General features: G+C 47.1%; 1 protein-coding gene across 2 annotated transcripts in view; it reads right to left on the reverse strand.

The window, feature by feature from the left end:
* Positions 1–16,997, reverse strand: part of LOC121437752 (tuftelin) — a 45,426-nt gene extending 28,429 nt beyond the window's left edge. Inside the window, exon 1 of one of the 2 annotated variants that reach the window (XM_041637831.1) lies at positions 16,882–16,997. In XM_041637831.1, coding sequence (XP_041493765.1) covers positions 16,882–16,941 — 60 coding nt within the window. In that variant the 5' untranslated portion in view covers positions 16,942–16,997. The remainder of the gene's footprint in view (positions 1–16,881) is intronic. The other variant, XM_041637830.1, reaches the window with a different exon arrangement.
* Positions 16,998–18,789: the final 1,792 nt, after the last annotated feature.

An 18,789-nucleotide genomic window follows, 5' to 3' on the forward strand; every position in this document is an offset into this window, starting at 1 on the left:
AGCATCTCTCCTGCCTCCCTGCCCACTCTCACCACAAAAATGGTAACTGTGTGAAGCCATGCATATGCTGCTTAGCTAGATCGCATTGTTCCACACTAAACACATACTTCAAATAATACAATTTTATCTGTTCTTTTAAAAAAGGTATGTAAGCCGGGCGGTGGTGGCGCACGCCTTTAATCCCAGCACTCGGGAGGCAGAGGCAGGCGGATCTCTGTGAGTTCGAGACCAGCCTGGTCTACAAGAGCTAGTTCCAGGAGAAGCTCCAAAACCACAGAGAAACCCTGTCTCGAAAAACCAAAAAATAAATAAATAAATAAATAAATAAATAAAATAAAAATAAAAATAAAAAAGGTATGTTAGGTGTGGTGGCACATACCTTTTTGAGACTAGTTCTCATTATGTAACATAGACCAAGCTGGTCTTGGCCTCAGAGATCTGCCTGTCTTTGTACTAGGATTAGAGGCATGCACCACCAATCTTAGTCAAGAAAATTAAGACAATTGTTAGGTACATGTTAATCTTAGCAGTTAGTAAGGAGGAGAGTGGACTGTAAACTGTGATGGTTCTAATTAGGGTCTAATCAGCTTGACACAATCCAGAATCACCTAGGAAAGGAGGCTCACTGAGAAACTGTCTAGATTATGCCAGGCAATGGTGGCATATGCCTTTGGTCCCAGCACTCAGGAGGCAGAGGCAAGAAGATCTCTGAATTTGAGGCCAGCCTGGTCTTCGAAGTGAGTTCTACGATAGCCAGGGATACACAGAGAAGCCTTGTTTCAAAGAAGCCCAAAACAATGAGAACAACAACACTATGGTACTTATGTGCTGGAGAAGAAGCCACCTTGGTAGGATGCTGACTAGGATGGATGAAGTTCCAAGTCAGTTTTCAACACTTCATAAGACCTGGTAGGGTTGCGGACACCTGTAATCCTAGCACCCGAGAAGTAGAGGCAAGAGGATCACAAGCTCCACCCTGGGCTACACAGTAAAATCTTGTTTCAAACGACCCCCTACCAAAAGATAATGAAACAGATATCCCTAAAATCCCCATAGCTATCAAAAGAAAAAACTAATACTATGAACAACTCTAAATATAAATTTGATCATTTATAATAAATAGACCAATTCCTAAAATAGAGAAAAAGAACATCTATCACTACAAGTCACTCACTCCCAAATGAATGGAGACTGTAGCTCATAAGGAAATCAGGTTTATAGTCTGAACTCTCCAGGCCTGGACGGCTCCACTGAATCAGCTCATGGACTGGAGAGGCAGTGCCAGGTCTATGCAATCTCACCCAGAGAATGGAAGACTGTTCTGCTGTGGGAGCTCCTTCTGCTCCTTCAGCCAATAGCCTTTAAGATACCAGTCCACGTGGGCGTGTCTCTTATACTGTAAATGCAGCCGTAAAGCATGCCCTTGCTCTCTGACAGGAATCTTAAAGGCTATTGGCTGAAGGAGGGGAAGGAGCTCCCACAGCACTGCTCACTTGATGAAGCTAGTGTAACCGAGTACAGACAAAGACAGAAATCGATGTGCCTGTGTGCATGGGGAGGGGGGGATACAAACACACAACACAGGACGACTTACGGACACCAGTATCTTTCACAAATATAATTTATTCTCTAATATTTTGTTATAGGCAGGACAAGAACATGAAGAGGCATTTTACTAATGAAGGGATACAGATGGTAAATAAGTACATATAAATAATTGTAAGCACATGTAAATTAAGATCACACTGAGCACCACTACATACCCGCCAGAATTACTGAAATAGCACCCATTTTGACAGTACATATACTAAAATCGGATCAGGGCCCGTGAGGTGGCTCAGGAGTAAGGGTGCTTGCTGCCAAGCCTGAAGGCCCGAGTTCAGTCCCCAGCACTCACGTGGTAGAGACAAAGAAACCACTCTAGCAAGCTGATCTCTGTATTTGCATACACTGTGGCATATCTGTGCACAGACTCATACAAAAATCTCAAGTTCAAGGCCAGCCTGGACTACAATAAGACTGTGTCTCAATATAACAAGGGAAAAATCCTTAAGAGTTATGGAAGATCTTGTCTGGCATGGTCAAGGCCTTGCATCCAATCTCCAGCATCACCCACTCCCCAAAGCCTCCCTTCAACAGGCAAATTGTTACATTTGGTGGGTTTTTGCTTATTAAAAAAAACTTAAGTTATGGGTATGGGTGTCCTACCTGCCTACATCTGTGCACCATGTGCATGCCCAGTGACCAAGGAGGCCAGAGAGGCTGTTGGGTCTCCGTGAACAGGACTTACAGGTGATTGAGAGCCACCATGTAGGTGCTGGGAATCAAACCCAGGTCCTCTGGAAGAGCAGCCAGTGTTCTAACTGCTGTGAACTGCTAATTTTGTAAATCTATTAAATTAGAACATTACTTCGCAATAAAAGGGGACAAGTACTGATACCTATACTAGCAATCTCCAGAGAATTATGAGTAGGAACAAAAACAATAAAAAGGTAGATGCTGGGCCGGAGAGATTGCTCAGTGGTTAAGAGCATTGCCTGCTCTTCCAAAGGTCCTGAGTTCAATTCCCGGCAACCACATGGTGGCTCACAACCATCTGTAATGAGGTCTGGTGCCCTCTTCTGTCCTGCAGACATACGCACAGACAGAATATTGTATAAATAATAATAAATATTTTTTTTAAAAAAGGTAGACGCCATACAACTCCATTTATGTAATATTCTCGAATGAACAGGAAAGAAACGAAGACACCCTCTCCCTGTAAGCAGCCTGAGGTGACCTATGAAAATGGTTCACTATTTTCTTGACCCAGAAAACCCTACACAATTATACAATTCAAGAGTTTTAAATCTTTGAATTCCCTTTTTTTTTTTTTTTTTTTTTTTTTTTTGGTTTTTCAAGACAGGGTTTCTCTGTAGCTTTAGAGCCTGTCCTGGAACTAGCTCTTGTAGACCAGGCTGGCCTCGAACTCACAGAGATTCACCTACCTCTGCCTCCCAAGTGCTGGGATTAAAGATGTGCGCCACCACCGCCTGGCTTTATATTCACTTTAAGAACATCCATGTAAGCTGGGCAATGTGTGAGCAGGGAAAGCTCAGGTGGTTTCCACGCCCGTATCCTGCAATACAGTGTACTGGGGTCTGAGCTGAGGTATACGGATAGGGAATCCTATCTATTTTTTATATTTATTTTTATTTTATGTGCATTGGGGTTTTGCCTGCGTGTATGTCTCTGTGAGGGTGTCAGATCTTAGAGTTACAGACAGTTGTGAGCTGCCATGTGGGTGATGGGGATTGAACCCAGGTCCTCCGGGAGAGCAGTCAGTGATCTTAATTGCTGAGCCATCTCTCCAGCCCCCCATCATCTATTTTTTTAAGGCAGGATCTCACCTGGTGGCCTACCCTGTCTTTGAACTTGTAGTCCTGTTGCCTCAGCCAAAACTGTATTTAATGCTCACTAACACTCTATTTAATGGATAGACTAATTTATTCAGACCAACCCCTATGTAGGTTGTCAGTTTACAGCTTATTCTCCATCTCTGTCTCTCTCTCTCTCACACACACACACATAAACACAAACAGGTTTGTTTTTTTTTTTAAGAAAATATTGGGGCTGGAGAGAAGGCTCAGTGATTAAGAGCACTGGTTTGGTTCTTAGCACGCACATGGCAGCTCACAACCACTCGTACATAACTCTAGTTCCAGGGATCCAAGGCCTTCTTCTGGCCTCCATGGTAGTCATTCAGATACATGGTGCAATACATACACATACGTACATATATACATATATATACACATACACATACATAAGCACGCACAGTCAAAACACATATGCATGATATAAAGTAAGTAAGCCATAAAGAAATCTTTATTTGATAGATCAAAATGATCTGTAACAGTCCCTGGGTCACTCTTACATCTCCTTAGAGAAAAGGAATAGCATTTGGGACAGTTGCAACGATACCCCACCCCACTTCAATCTCTTTGGAGAATTCCTACTCAGCCTTCAAGGATCAACTTGAAAGTTAGGGTTATATTTCAGTTGGCAGAATGCTTGCCTACCATGCACAAGGCCCCGGGTTCGATTCCCAGCACCATATACACCAGGTGTAAAGGTGCACACTTGTAACTCCAGCATTTGGGGGGCTGAACAGAGTAAGATTAGAAGTTCAAGGTCAACTACACAGTAAACCCAAGGCCCAGCTGGGCCACATGAGACCCTGTCTTTAAAATAAAATAAAATTAATTAATAGGCTGGGTGAGATGGCGTATGTCTTTAACTTTTGTTTTGTTTTTTAGAGACAGGGTTTCTCTGTGTGGCCCTGGCTGCCCTGGAATTCGCTCTGTAAACCAGGCTGTCCTCAAACTCAGAGGTTCTCCTGCTTCTGCCCTTCCCCCTCCACCCCAAGTGCTGAGAAAAAAGGCATGCATTAGCACTGCCTGGCCTACATTTTTATTTTTAATCATTTTTAATTTTTATTTAATGTTATGGATGAGTGTTTTGCCTACATGTATGCAAGTATATCATCTGTATGCAGTGCCCAAGCAGGCCAGAAAAGGGTGTCAGATCCTCTGGAACTGTAATTACAGAGGCTGGCGAGCGGCTATGTGGATGATAAGAATCAAGCCCAGGTCCTCTAGAAGTGCTCCTAACTACAGAGCCATCTTTCTAGACTAGGTACCGGCTGGAATCCCAGTACTCAGGAAACAGAGGCAAACAGATCTCTGTGAGTTTAAAGTGAGCGTTCCAGGCCATCCAAAGCTGTAGAGTAAAACCTTGTCTCAAAAATTAAAATAAACTGGGTGGTGGTAGCACATGCCTTTAATCCCAGCACTCAGGAGACAGAGGCAGGTGGATCTCTCTGAGTTTGAGGCCAGCCTGGTCTACAAGAGCTAGTTCCAGGAGAGACTCCAAAACTACAGAGAAACCCTGTCTTGAAAAACCAAAAATAAAATAAAATATAAATTTAGAATAAAATAACCACAGAAGGGGCAGCAGAATGTAGCACCAGGACTGGGAGGAAGCTGTGAGGTGCTGTCTTCAGGACACGACAAGGCCTTTGCGCTCATGAACGCCCTGCAACCACAAGATCAGTCAGCAATCCACCAGGCAGCAGGCAGTATTACTCAGGTTCACTCATCTGCAGGATGGGGGGCTTGAAAGTAGGGGGAGAAGGCTGGAGAGATGGATGGCTCAGAGGTTAGAGCATTGGCTGCTCTTCCAGAGGACACAGTTAAATTCCCAGCACCTACATGGCAGCTCATAACTGTCTATAAGTCCAGTTCCGGGGGAAACTGACACCCTCACACAGACATTCATGCAGACAAAACACCAATGCACATCAAATAAAAAGAAAACATAATAAAAGAGTGGGGGAAGACCATGTTAGGTCTTATTTATATAACCCTTTTATACCCTTTCCTTTGCTCCTCTTCTCTCAGAGACCTTGAATACATGAACAGCTGATTAGGCAGTGACCGGCTCAGAGTACCTGATGTGAAGACACATTGAGAGAATTCAGGTGATCCAGCCAGGGATCTTCCCAAGTCTCTTTCTTTTGAGAAACACAGACCCCTTACCTTCACCCTCACCCCTAACAGAGTTTCTCTGTGGAGCCCTGCCTGTCTTGGAACTCACTCTATAAACCAGGCTGGCCTTGAACTCTGAGATCCACCTGCCTCTGCTTTTTGAGTGCTGGGATTAAAAGTGTTCGCCACCACAACCTGGCCAGACTCTCTGATCTGGAAAAAGCAGTCAGGCACACTAGACAAAGTCAACAGAGAATGGCGGAGGAGTATCATGAGAAAGATCAGCAACAGCCCAGGAAGGCGGGCCTAAGAAGAAAACGGCCCGTGGATATACAAAGGATGCTCAGTTGGGCACACCTGCAAGCCAGAAAAGCAGCGGGGTCAGGGCCAGCCTGGCTACATAATGAGACTCAAAGTACATGGGAAGGGGCATGCTAGAGAGGTGGCTCAGAGGTTAGAGCACTGGCTGCTCCTGGTTCAGTTCCCAGCACCCTCAGAGGGGCTCACAAATGTCTATAACCTCACTTCCAGGACATCCGACGCCCTCTTCTGACCTCCATAGGTACTGCAAGCATGTGGTACACAGTCTACACATAAGGCAAAACACCTACCTACATAAAATAAAATAAAAATTTTAGAAAATGTTAAACTACAAAAAGGCCACAAAGCAGTTCACACTTATGATCCTGTGATGGTCTGAATAAGTATGATTCCCACAGTGTCTGAATGCTTGGTCCAGAGGGAAAGAGCACTATTAGGAGGTGTGGTCTTGTTGGAGGAAGTAGGCTTTGAGGTCTCCTATGCTCAAGCTACGCCCAGTGTGGTTCTCCTGCTGCCTGCAGATCAACAGAACTCTCAGCTCCCTCTCCAGCACCATGTCTGAACCTCTGAACTGTAAGCAAGCCCCAGTTAAATGTTTTCCTTTCTAAGAGGTGCCGTGGTCATGATGTCTCACAGCAAATAAAACCCCAACTACGACAGATTCCCTAACCCTTGAGAGACTAACAAGAATTTAAATCCAGCCTGGGCTATACAGTGTGTTCAAGGAAGCTTGGGCTCTTAAATTAAAAAGAAAAAAAAATAGACACTAATTCACAAAACATGGCTTTTCATTTAAGTACACGAACACACAGTAATTGTCAACTCCTACACACAGCAATTACTATGAGTGGGACCCTACTGGGCTCTAGGCCAAGGACTTTACATGTGCTAACTCATTTAAGCCTAACAACAGCATGCAGTAGGCACCACGGTTCCAATTTTACAAACAGGTTCACAAGTGAAGAGTCTCGTCATGCAACTACTCAGAGACAAATCCCAAGACCTGAGGCTCCTGTCTGGGCTTCTAACCAAGAGGCCACACGGCATTCGTTCTAAGCAAACACACATTTGTTCTGAACACACACAGTGGGGGGGGGGGGCGAGGAGGAGCAGAGGCTCAAGGTCATCCTGACTACACACAAGTTTGAGGCTAGCCTGGACTATGAGACCCTGGAAGGGAAAGGAGAGTGGGGGAGGGGCACGAGGGCCTTTTCCCCCATATATTTCTGTGGTTTTGGGTTTACATGTGTGCGCGTCTATTGTGTGTGTTCGCGTAGGTGAGCATGGAGGCTGAAGGTCAACCTCAGGTGTCACTCCTCAGTAGCCATTATTCTTTCTAGACAGGGTCTGTCCTTGACCTGGATCTCACAGAGTAGGCCAGACTGCTGACCAGTGAAGTGTAGGAACCCTTCTGTCTCTCCCTCCCAGCATGGGGATTTCAAGGACCCCGCCACCAGGTCCTCATTGTGCCCAGCAAGCAATTTACTGCCTGAGCCATCTCCCCAACCCCTCTGTGGAAATGTTGCCTAACACCCCCATAGTAAAATTATAGTGAGGAGAAGGGAAGCAAGGTCCTAAGGCTAGTTAGAATTGAGCCATGTGAATCCCATCTGGCGTCCGCTCATCCTGCAAGCGCTCGCTCTCTGGACCCTGATTACAGTCTGTAGACCGCAGGTGACCATACCCACGCTGCTCAGTTTGGGCAGAGTAGGAGCTGTGTGAGGGCAATGCACAGGCACTCAGTGTATGGAGGCAGCACGGTACCCAAGCAGTCAAGGGAGGAGGGCATCTAACAGACGGTCTACACAATCCTGGAGGGAGAGGCCCAGGGTTCTCTGCGGACGCTACAGAGCCACAGACCTCATCCCACAACTCCAAAACAGTGCCAAGGATGGAAACCCTAGGGCTCCTCTCTGCTTGCTGAGAACAGCTGTCCTCTGGAACTACAGTGACCACAGGGCTGCGTTCAGGCAGAAAAGACCTTTAGAAACCACCCCAAAGTGTTGGGTAGGATGGAGGATGGTCCCCTCTGGGGCCTCTGCAAGGCTACAGGGGAATTGGGAGTCTTCTCGAGGGGCAAAAGCAGGACTAATCATAAGGTGAGCAGGCCTCTAACCTCATAAACACTTTCCGGAGAAGCCCAGCGACCTCCAATTACAACAGCCTCTGAGCCCTGTTCAAACAAACCTGCGGTGTGACTCACTCCTCAGAGCAGGGAGGGGGTAAACACATAGCTAAGGGCTTAGCAGATCAAGAGGCTCAGAGAGGTGATAGGAGATAAACAGGGGGGGCCCCAGGGGTTCTCACACCACAAGCTTACTGAGTGGGAAAAGATCCATGGGAACAGCCTGCTTTCCTAGAACCCACTCTTCAGGCGGCTACGGAGCCACTAGTTCTGGGAGTGGGGAGGTCCAGGGTAAAATGCCTGGGTCAGAAAGGGAAGGGAAACAGAAATGGTCTCTGAGCTGAAAACCTCGAAGTCACCTTCACCTTGTACCCAACTCCTGCAGGCTGATGTAATCTCACAAGCTGCTGCTGCAGCGGCCATCTTAGCCACTGCTATCCCCATCTGTGGATTGTCCAGCTTATGTCCACCCGAAAACTGAGAATGCCACCTTCTCCTAACACTGGCTCCTGAGAGGCCAACAAGAGGGAAGAGGGAAGAGGGAAGAGGACGGGATGGAATGGGATGGCTGGGTGCCCACACTCTCTCAGGGAAGGTCGCCAATTCACTGGGTGAGTAGGCTTGGTGTGCCTAGTCCTCCAGGAGACAGACTCCCTTCCCTCCTCCTCACAGGTAAACCAACAAAACAGGAGGGGAGCACCTCTCATCTGGCAGCCTACCCACAGCATGGACTGGACAAGCGCCACAATGGGACTCACCTGACTGGGGAAAGAAAATGAGGACACTTGGAGCAACACATTTCTCATGATCTGCAGCCCCACACCGGTGCCTGGCAGTGACAGTATGGGACACCTGCCTCAAGTGCAGCCAGGCCGGGTAAAGGGGGACTCCCCAGACCGGATACCAAAGGCTGAGGCTTCCCTGGTCTGGACGCCTTGCTTGTGATTGGTTTCCTGCTCTCACAGGCTTCTTTCATTCATCATCTCCACCCTGCTCTACCCACCCCACATTCTCCTCTCTTCCTGCTTCTGCTGCCCAGCCTTAAATCTGGGCCAAGTCTTCCTGGCACACATCCATTCTCCCAACGAAGCCTGCCACCCCTAAGAAACAGGTGTTTCACAAGACTGCACCGTGACCCAAAGAGGCACATGCCATAATTACCAGCAGGCGGGGAAGCTTGTCCCACCCGATCGGAGCACTAGCCCTGGAACCGAAACCATCTGGTGCACGCTCCACCCCGGAGAAATGCGGGCAAGGTTGGTGCCACATGCCTACTGGTTAAGTAACCTTCCTCTCTCACATCTTCCCCTCCCAAACCAGGCAAGAAAGCCAAGCTCTCCCCGAATCCTTGTCGGGCTTGGGGACTCACTGAAAAGGTACAGCGGGCAGCAAAAGGAGTAGGAAATGGTGTGAGGAGAAACTCACACTGGAGTCTGGGGCAGGGGCAGGGGCCGGAAGAAATAGTCCTCAAACTTGAAAGATTCCTCCACCCAAGAGTTTCTTCCCCACCCAGGTGTCACAGAGACAGGACTTTCAGCATTTCAAAATTCGTCCCATTGGAGAAAGCACCAATGAGCACAGATCTTAAGTGGCTTCAAACTCACTATGTAGCCCAGGATGAACTTCTAATCTGCCTTCTAATCTAACCTCCCCAGTGCTGGGCCACCATGGCACGTTTATGTGGTTCTGGGAACTGAACTCAGGGACTTCACGCTGGGTGAGCACTCTAACAACAAAGCCATGCCCCTGGCCTCTCAATCCTCTTTGAAAATAAGAATACTCAAACAATTCCATTCCCAGGTATAAAAGGAAAATAAGTCTACATAAAGTTATAAAACTCCCTAGCACCAATACTTACAACAGCCGAAGACTAGAAAGAACCCAGAGGTCCGCCATTTATCCTATGATGAACACGCCACAGGATACCAGAGTTAACATGGAGCATCAGTCAGTGTCGTATGTGTACGAGCCTTTCAGCAGCACACAACTTGAAAGACAGTCAGAAGGCCCACAGACTGCATGACTTCATTTATGGGAAATGTAAAAATGAATAAGAAATTCATAGGCAAACAGACTAGTAGTTGCCTGGGGTTGGGGAGACTCAGAGGAATGGGGAGTGAGTGGCTGCCAATAAATAAAGATTTCATTATGAAGTGAGCAAAAGGCTCCAAAAGTGGTCCAGCAATGATCGTGTATCTCTGAATACACCAAAACCACAGAACTATATACCTTAAACTGGTGAACCGTTGGCATGATGGTTTTAATAAAGTTTATAAAATGGTTAAAATTCATGGTTCGCTTACAATAAACCACACCCCAATTTTAAAAATATTTATCTTTGTGTCACGTACATGAGTATTTTACCTACATGGATATTTGCGTACCACACAAGCACCTGGTGCCCACAGAGGCCAGAGGAGGGCATCAGATCCCCTGGAGCTGCAGTTACGGGTAATAGTGAGCTGCCCTGTGGGTGCTGGGAACTGAACCCAGGTCATCTATTAAGAGGGGCCAGTGCTCTTAACTCTGAGCCATCTCTTACAGTTCAAGCATTGACTAAAGAAGAAGTAGGCCCAATCATTAAACAATTTTGGCTTCTGAAGTCTTACAGGAAGCATCTAATAGACAGTAAAAACAAAGGTTCATCCTACAGCAGATAAACAAGTTCCAAATCTTTCCAAGACCAAAAAAACCCCTCAAGTGTGGTAGCATAGGCCTTTAACTCTGGAGCCCAGGAAGGAAAAACTGGGAGGACACAGGTGCGCATTCTCTCTCTGCGCGGCTCCCGCCAGACAGATAGGAAGTCGGACCTCCCACTCTTGTAGCGTGAGTTTCCCCTTATAACCATTAAAATATAATTGTTATTCTTGAGCTGGCCTGGTTATTTATTGTACCGACCTAATTCGCAACAGATCTCTGTGGGTTAAAGGCTAGTCTGGTCTACAGAGCAAGTTCTAGGACAGTCAGGGCTAGAAAGAAAGAGAGCCTGTGTCAAAACAAGAAAAGAAATAAAGAAGGAAGGAAAGAAGAAAGGAAGAAGGGAGGGAGAAGGTTAGGGGAAAGCACAGTATATAAGGAAGGGTAACACAGAGATAAAAAAAAAAATAGCCCAGAGTTCACCAGCTCCTTTGGCCACGAGAAATGGAAAAATGAAAAGGGCCATTAACTCTCAATACCACTATGAAGGCCCAGCCCTGCTGACTCGCAAAAGTCACTCAGCTCTCCACCTTGGGTCACCCGGTCTCCCTCCTACTCTTGGCTCTCTACACTGGCAGAGACCTGGAACATCAAGGAAAGGGAAAGGAACAGGTAAGAATAAGCAAATGTGGCTGTGCACACCTTTAATCCTAGAACCCGGGAGGCAGAGGCAGGTGGATCTCTAAGTTTGAGACCAGCCTGGTGTACAGAGTGAGTTCCAAGACAGCAAGGGCTACATAGAAATCCTGTCTCAAAAAAACAAAAACAGGGCTGGAGAGATGGCTCAGCGGTTAAGAGCACTAGCTGCTCTTCCAGAGGTCCTGAGTTCAATTCCCAGCAACTATATGGTGACTCACAACCATCTATAATGAGATCTGGTGCCCTCTTCTGGTATGCGCCAGGCACACATGCAGACAGAACACTATATACACAATAATAAAAATCTTGAAAAAAAAATGAAGAAGAAGCACATGCCTATATGAAGAGATGAAAACTTGACCAAAGTCAGACAAGGTGTAGTGGAACATGCTTTCAATCATAGCACTTTGGAGAGTGAGGCAGGAGGACCACAGCAAATCTGAGGCCATCCTGGGCTACCTTAGTTCTAGGTCAGCCTGGGTACAGTATGAGACCCTGCCTCAAAAAGGGAGTGGAGCGGAAGAAGTGGAGATGGTTCCATGGGTGAAATGCTTGCTGTACAAGCAGAGTACAGATCCCCAGAGACTGAGAAAGAAATCCTGATGTTAGCATCTGGCCTCTATGTATACCTGCACTCACACATAGATACACACAATCCTAGTTCCTCCATCCCTAGGCTTGGGTGCCCAGGTGCAGTTAAAACAATTCAGTCCACACCAGTGGCAAACACAAAATAAGAGCTAACATCTGACCGCTTACCACGTGCCAAGCGCTGTCTTTAATGTTTCATACACGTTATCTTACTTAATCCCCATAATGATCTTATGAGAAGGTACAATTGCTGTCTCTTCTTACATATTAGGAAACTGAGAATGAAGAAATTAATTACCAAAGTACTTAGTCAGACTTACAAAGTTATGCTGCCTTTCTTTTAAAACAAAAAACTTTTTAAATTATTAATTATTTGTTTACTTTGAGACAAGTTCTCATGTATCCCAGGCTGGCCTTGAACTCCCTATGTACCAAAAATGACCTTGTACTTCTCATCTCCCTGACTAATTTTCTGAGTGCTGGGATTATAAGCATGTGCACTACACCCAGTTTGTATAGCGCTGGTGAGCCGATCCAGGGCCTTGTGCATGCCAGGCAAGCAATCCAGCAGCCCCAGAGCCACGCTCTTAACTGCAATGCTATTAATAGAAATCACAGGTTAACTAAAAACTGTGGTTACACTGCAATCACAAGAAAGGGCTGTCTAAAAAATAGGAGACTATTAACCTCCTTATAATTCCTACAAGTCAACAGGTATTTAAAACTGATAGAAAACAAACAAAACCAGGAGGCACAGCTCTGTGGTGGAGCACTTGCTTAGTGCTCACGAGGCCCCAGGTTCAATTCTCTGTACCTCTAGTGTTTTCTCGGTGGGTATTGGGGGTGGTTGGGCTGGGGGTGTAGCTCAACTAGAAGAAAGCTTGCCTGGCATGTCCAAAGTCCTGGTTTTGACCCCCCGCACCACATAAATCGGGCATGTTGTCAAATGATCGTAACCTTAGCATCCAGGAGGTGAAGGCAAGAAGGAAGGTCAGAAGTTTAAAGACATCACTACTGGGCTTGAGGACACCCCAAGTACAAGCAACTCTGAGGAAAGGGGGAGGGAGGAAGAAGAGGAAAAGGAGCTAACTAAATGGCTTAGCAAAGAGGTGTCTGATGCGGAACCTGACAAGACCCGCATGGCAGGAGAGAACTGATTTCCCTGTCTCCTGACCTCCATACATGTGCCATGGCAGATTCCCACCCCTGCCCAAGCAAACGAATGAACGTAATTTTCAAAACAGAAAAAAATTACTATAAGCATTTTATTTAGAAACAGAGGTTCGCACCAGACAAAACAGGTAAGAGTTGAAAGTGGCCACTTTCCATGCAGCAGAACTTAAAGTAGAGAACAACTGTATTTTTTCAAAACCCATCTGATATTAGTTTCATTTTATAAATCACATACAAGAGCAGGCTAAAACCCCAGCACTTGGGAGGTGGACACAGGAGGACCAGGAACTTTCATGTTAGCTTAGGGTTGCATGAGACCTTGCCTCAAAATGCCAGAAACCAAAAAAAAAAAAAAAAAAAAAAAAAGGAAGATATTCTTTAAATGTTATTTATTGATTTTATATGTATAAATGTTTTCCTTCATGTATGTATGTAAATCACACATGCCTGGTGCCCATTAGAAAAGGGCACGTGATCCCCTGGAACTGAAGTTGTGGGTAGTGGTAAGTCACGCACTACATGGGTGTTGAGAATCAAATCAACTAGAGCCCTGAACTACGAAGCCATCTCTCTATCCCGCATAGTCTTTTCATTTAAAAGGTCGGGGGGGAGGGGGGGCTGGAGAGATGGCTCAGCTGTTAAAGACTAGGCCTGCAAACTAAAAATATAAAAAAGTCAAAGAGAGGGAGGGAGTGAGGGAGACAGCAGGGACGGAGGGAGGAAGGTAGGCAGGCACCCGTGCCGGGTCTAAGGCACGAACACGTTCTTTACACGCAGCCTCCATGTCCTCCACTGGTGACAGCATGTGGGTTTTGCACCCCATCCTTCACTGGGCAATCTTGTAAAGCTGCCAGCCCAGGAGCCCTGCTCTGTCCTAGTTAGGGAGAATGCCAGGAAACAATGGCTCCCTGGATCTCAGAAGAATGGCAGAAGGGCCTAAGACAGCTGGAACCACCCAGAAGAAGAAAGCATCCGTGTTCCTGTCCAGGAATCCCTTCGCTAGGACTTTCTAAGCTCTCCTTTACCTCTGTGCACCGTTCCTTCTCTCCTAATAAGTTCATCTCAAAGTAGCTAGGTCACTGTATTGTTTACTATAAGCAAAGGAAGGCAGTGGAAATGTCTAATGAGTTTGGTATTCATTTGTACTTTCTATGCCAATATAATTTACCAAGGACACTTTCAAACAAACATTTTTAACATCAAAATATATTTATAACCTGACAGACACAGTGGGCTGCACCTTTAATCCCTTCAGACACACATGTAACTGAAGCAACATTTTTGTCCAAAGACTACTCTTGCCAACAACACTCTAGGGATGTAAGCTCCTTTTTTTTTTTTTAATGCTGCTTCTCTTCCACTATATATTTTTTTTTGTTTTGTTTTGAGACAAGGTCTTGCAAGCTATGCAGTCATAACTAGCCTGATTCACTATGTAGACCAGGCCTCAAATTCCCAGAGGTCCATCTATTTCTGTCTTCAAGTTCCAAGATTAAATGCATGTACCACAATGCCCAGCCTTACCTCTATGTTCTTGTTTGTTTGCTTAGTGACAGGAATATAGACAGCTTATTAAGAAAGAGAAAGGCACTCCCAAAAACACATAGGTGGGGTACAGTGCCGGAATGGACGGAAGCTCAAAAGCTTTCTGCCCCACTATGTTGATTTCAGACCCACTAGCGGCTAAAGGCTCTGAAAGACTGTGCCTTTACAAATGTCCAGCCAGAACAGCACTACAGTGTGTTAACTGTACTTTCTCATCAAAGTGTGAAGCATGGGAGACACATGGTCCCAGGATTCTGACTCCAAATGTCTACACTCCCAAATCCTGGAGGCCTGTTTTCCTGATGGGGGTGGGGTCAGTTAGTCGAATGCTTGCCTGGCATGCCCACAGCCCTGGGTTCGACCCCAGCACCCATACGTCAGGCATCCATTGACTCATTTATTTACTCATACCTTTTGCATCCTCACTGAGCACACCGTTCAATGCTATGAGTCCACGACAGGTTCCCAGGAACTGAGCAGGGCCATAAATTCTATCTGCAGATTCGCTCAGTCAGAGGCGAGGAATCCAGGACAAACCCTGTCTCCTGACTGATTGATTGTTTACCATCTGTCCTTCCTCCTCAAGAACCCAGGAATGTCTCCAAGAGCAAATCGAGGCAAGGGTTTCTTCATTCCCAGCTCTAGAGCAAAGTGAGTCTCGAGTCTAGCCTGTCTCCTCCGTGATACAAAGCTCTCTAGTCAGCTCTAAACGTACCTAGACCCAGAACTAATTCCTTGCTATTCTACATCTCTGCTCTCTGTCTCACAAAACAAGCAACAAAAGTATCAAGGGACAGCAGTAGATCCTTCTGTGTTCTGGTTCTCTGTATAGGACGTGGGTCTTTTTCTACATCAAGCAAAGAGACGCCCATGACCCCTCACGCTTCTTCATTCCACATTCTTTCCCTGACTCAACCATTCCAAAACAGCAAAAGCATGGAGAACTTGAGATTGGTTGGCTGTTGGTTTTGTTTTTTCCATTTGGTCAGCATCTCTTACCTGGAAGGAAAGGCTGGGTTTGGGCAGTGTCAAGACTTGTAATGTGGCAGAAACATTCATACTTCTAGGCAAAAATGTCGAGGGGACGGTGAGCAGACGTCAGTGATCAGCTGTATTCTAAACTTCAAATGAGCACCTATTCTACAACTATCCTTTGAAGAAGAGCCATAATCCTGCTGTGGCTGGGTTAGCTTTGCCTCAGGGACATGCTGAGACAGGCAGAAGCAAAGGAATCAGATGGGGGGGCACAACCCCCCCCCCCATCACCTTGGCTCTCATATCACTCTCCCACAATAGCTTGGAAATAAATTAATTAGCACAGATCTACGGTGTATTTGGATCCCCCAGCAACGCCTAGAAACATTCAGCATCAAATTACCGGCCTTTCCCTCTGGAGAGAGAAAAATCATGCGGTCAGCTGAGGGTGCTGGGTGGGGAGGGCATAGGGGAACAGGGAAAACTGGCTTGCTCTGGAGAACGCTCACCTCTGCGCCTCTCTCTCTCTCTCTTTCTCTCTCTCTCTCTCGCTCGCTCTCTCGCTCTCTCGCTCTCTCGCTCTGTCTGTCTCAAGACATCCCTTTCATCCCCTCCCGAGGCTTGGCAATTGGACACGGAAGCAAAACCCAGGAAGCTACTGGTTGGTCGAAAGAGGGAGGGGATCATTAAAGCAAAACGAAAAAATAAATTCGAAAGAGGTGACAGTCACACGGAAAGCTCTATCCATCCTCTTAGCGAAAGGTAGAATCTCTGAACAATTCCGGAGTTGCCTGAAATCAGCCGGCCCTCCCACGCTCTCGCCTCTTAGTTCCCTGCCCTACCATTTCACCTTCTGCCTCATTTTTCTAGTTAAAGGATCACCTGAAGCACCATAAAAGTCTTTGAAGGGCTTCTGAGGTCATCGGGACATACGGACAAGCCTAACCCTCCTGGACCGGCACAGTATCCGAAACGGCGCAGGAATTCGGTCCCTTGAGCGTCTCCCACGACCCAATCCAGCTGCCCACGAGACATCTAAGTAAAGCGCCCGGTCCCAGGGCCGGGGCTGCAGTGTCCTCGCCAAGGGCAGGCACTCCCCAGTCCGGGAGCCGCCAGGGTTTCGTCCCGCATCTCCCACGCCACCGTCCGCCGCAAGGCAAAGGAAGAAAGCGCACGGGGCGACGCCGGCCTGACCGCACCAAGCCGGGCGTCAGGTGAGGCACGGGAGCGGCTGGACTGGACAGCCCGATGCCGCGGCGGGAAGGCGGGGTGAGCGAGACGACCTACCGCGGTCTGGCCCTCCGGGTGCACGTCCACTAAGGTACACCAGTTCCGCGTCCCGTTCATCTTTCCGCGGAGGTCGCACGGGAGTCCTCAACTCCGAGGTCCGGCGGCAACTGGGCGGGCACGCACGGAACCGCCCCCTGGTATAGGCGCGTCGGGGGCGGAACTGGAGCTGGGCCACGCCCAACGCGGTATTTGTCAATGGGTTGAGCGGAAGAGAGGGGGCGGTGCCAAGAGGCTTCAGGTCTCGCCTACTAGCGCTATCGCAGATTTACAAAAAGGTGGGGCTTGGGAGTGAAGGCAGGGTGGCCGCTGGGTAGGAGGAGGTGGTGAGTACGAGTCTGTGGTGGAATCTCAGCATTCTTCATTAGTCTTGTCTCCTTTCAGCTCTCCAGGATCGGTGCAGGGAAAGAATCTGTCTGGCCCTCTGTAAAAGTGAGTTGGGGCCGGCACATGCTTCTATGGTCTCTCCTCTCTCTAAACGTAAGCCAACCTGTAGGGTTTTTAGAGCTGAGTAAATCTTTCCTCTGTGGCAAATAGGTAGCAAGCACCAAGGGCCAGCTCACCAGGACTAGTCTAAGCCAGTTTGGCAGGTGCTTTTACCTGGCAAGCCGCCCAGGCCGGAGTCAAAACCAGCTAAACTCTGGGTGGGGCTTGTTTTCCAGAAGCTACCCTAATATGGTGGGGAGAGGCGGGACAAATCGCCTTAAAAGGAATTTGCGCCCTAGAGAAAAGATGAGTCTCAACAGCACCAGAGGCATTTGCTTCTTTTGAGGACTGAACGCTGGTAGATGGCTATCCCACTGACTGATCCAGAGGGACAGGCCGTGTGTAAAGGCTGACCAGCTTGAGTAGGCAGAACTACTACATTCGTTTTGGTGAACAGCTGGCTCCTTCGTGTGAATTGGAATTGCACTGAGTCACTGGATAGTAAGAAATGGATGCAAAGCTCTATACCTGAAAGATAAAAGCTGGGGCTATCAGTGACCCAGGATAAGAGAAAAACCTGGTTCTGGTCTCTTCTCTACCCCTCAAAGGCACTTGTGGTGGTTTGGTGTGAAAGTCCCCCATGAGCTGTCATTTGACACTTGGTTCCCAGTTGAAGGCACTGTTTGGGAGGGTGAGGAAGTGTAGTCTTTCTGGAGGAATTATATCACTGGGGCAGGCTTTGAGAGTTCAAAGACTTCCACACCATTCCCAGTTTGCTCTCTACTTTCCTTTGTGTGTATGTGAGCAATCAACTTCCTGCCTGCCTGCCACTGCCTGCCATCATGACGGTGACACTCTTATCCTTCTTGAACCCTAAGCCCAAATAAACACTTCTCTGTCTAGGTTGCCTTGTGGTGTCTGGTCACAGCAATGGAAAGTAGCCACTGCAGCGTTCCTTGTTCTTCCCAGAGGTTGTTAAGAAAGAGTACTTCTACTTTTAAGTAGTCCATGTTTCCTAGATCCCTGATCAGTTATGAGAGACATCTAAAATAAAGTCTCATTTTAAAGTACAGTTTAAATGACTTCTTGAAATAGGGCCTGCTTAGGAGCTAAAGGCACCTGCTGCCAAGCCTCACGACTTGAGTTCAATCCCCAGGACCCACACTGTGGAAAGGAGTCTCAAATTTATTATCTGACCTCCACAGTTGTGTGTGTGCATGCATGCATGTATACGTGACTGCTATAACACACCAAACACACACACACACACACACACACACACACACACAATGTTAAAAAAAAAACAACAAACTGGGGGCTGGAGAGATGGCTCAGAGGTTAAGAGCATTGCCTGCTCCTCCAAAGGTCTTGAGTTCAATTCCCAGAAACCACATGGTGGCTCACAACCCAACCATCTGTAATGAGGTCTGGTGCCCTCTTCTGGCCTGCAGACATACACACAGAATATTGTATAAATAATAA

The sequence above is a fragment of the Microtus oregoni genome, unplaced genomic scaffold (assembly GCF_018167655.1).
Source record: "Microtus oregoni isolate MIOR12 unplaced genomic scaffold, Mior012 000054F_ref0000373, whole genome shotgun sequence".
In the NCBI taxonomy this organism is placed as follows: domain Eukaryota; kingdom Metazoa; phylum Chordata; class Mammalia; order Rodentia; family Cricetidae; genus Microtus; species Microtus oregoni.